A 1,078-nucleotide genomic window follows, 5' to 3' on the forward strand; every position below is an offset into this window, starting at 1 on the left:
AGAGAGAGAGAGAGAGAGAGAGAGAGAGAGAGAGAGAGAGAGAGAGAGAGAGAGAGAGAGAGATGGTGAGATATTAGATTGTAGATTAGATTAGCTTTTACAACGGTGAAATTAGGTCGAGACGCAAACAACTTTTCCGACCTCCGAAATCGTTTCAGACGGCAATTCCGCAACAGGATTACATAGGTTTCACCTCCAGGTAGAACTGGGAACTAGAGTTTAACAGAGAAATAATCTGTACCATTTTCTGGTTCGCAGAGTCTCCTGATCAAGGCCTTTACAAGGTTTTCTCAATGACATTTCATAATTTTTTAATTAAATTTGACTACACAGGCGAAAGTTAATTAGAAAGCCTTAATGGGATTACTAAAACGGCTACAATTTTTCTCGCTTTCTTAACACGATGCAAAAATTAGGGTACATGCTAATTAACGCATAAAATGACCGCGGGTAATAAACCTAATTTATAAAAATCCTTAATTTAATAAAATCTTTTTTTGATAGCTCAAAAAAATCGCCCCCCCCTCGGGTGGTAATTAGTCCGAAAAATTAAGCAAATAATTACAAACTCGGATTCCAAAAACGATTAAACCGCTTCTTCTATCAAAAAAATGGTGGGAAATTATAATTTGACCAGATACATGTACAGGGATGAACAACGACAGATCTGTTAATATTAATTTAATCTGTTAATTTTTATGTCAATATTCACCCCCTGATATATGCCTTGCCTGAAGTGCATTGCTACCGCTAAACTGGGTAACGATTAGCTCTGACAATGGCGCAAATCCGTCTGGAAAACCACCAACGACGTTACAGCACTTTCCCCGCGAATACAGATGAGCGAATCAAATTCTCACTCGCTATTGAACCACTACTGAGCGAGCGCGGGCGCGCGCGCAAAACACAGGAGCATGGCTGCGATAGAGCGAGAGTCAGAGAAAGGGGTAAAAAGAGATAGAGAGAGAGAGAGTGAGAGTGAGTGAGAGAACTAGTGAGAGAGAGAGAGAGAGAGAGAGAGAGAGTGAGTGTGAGAACTAGTGAGAGAGAGAGAGAGAGAGAGAGAGAGAGAGAGAGA

At 40.6% G+C, this 1,078-nt stretch overlaps 1 protein-coding gene across 1 annotated transcript in view; it reads right to left on the minus strand.

Annotated features, from left to right (window-relative positions):
* LOC106814573 (WD repeat-containing protein 59-like) overlaps positions 1-244 on the minus strand; it is a 16,804-nt gene extending 16,560 nt beyond the window's left edge. Inside the window, exon 1 of the mRNA XM_014818913.1 lies at positions 183-244. Coding sequence (XP_014674399.1) covers positions 183-244 — 62 coding nt within the window. The remainder of the gene's footprint in view (positions 1-182) is intronic.
* Between the last annotated feature and the right edge of the window lie 834 nt (positions 245-1,078).

The sequence above is a fragment of the Priapulus caudatus genome, unplaced genomic scaffold (assembly GCF_000485595.1).
Source record: "Priapulus caudatus unplaced genomic scaffold, Priapulus_caudatus-5.0.1 Scaffold947, whole genome shotgun sequence".
NCBI classification, from domain to species: Eukaryota; Metazoa; Priapulida; class Priapulimorpha; order Priapulimorphida; family Priapulidae; genus Priapulus; species Priapulus caudatus.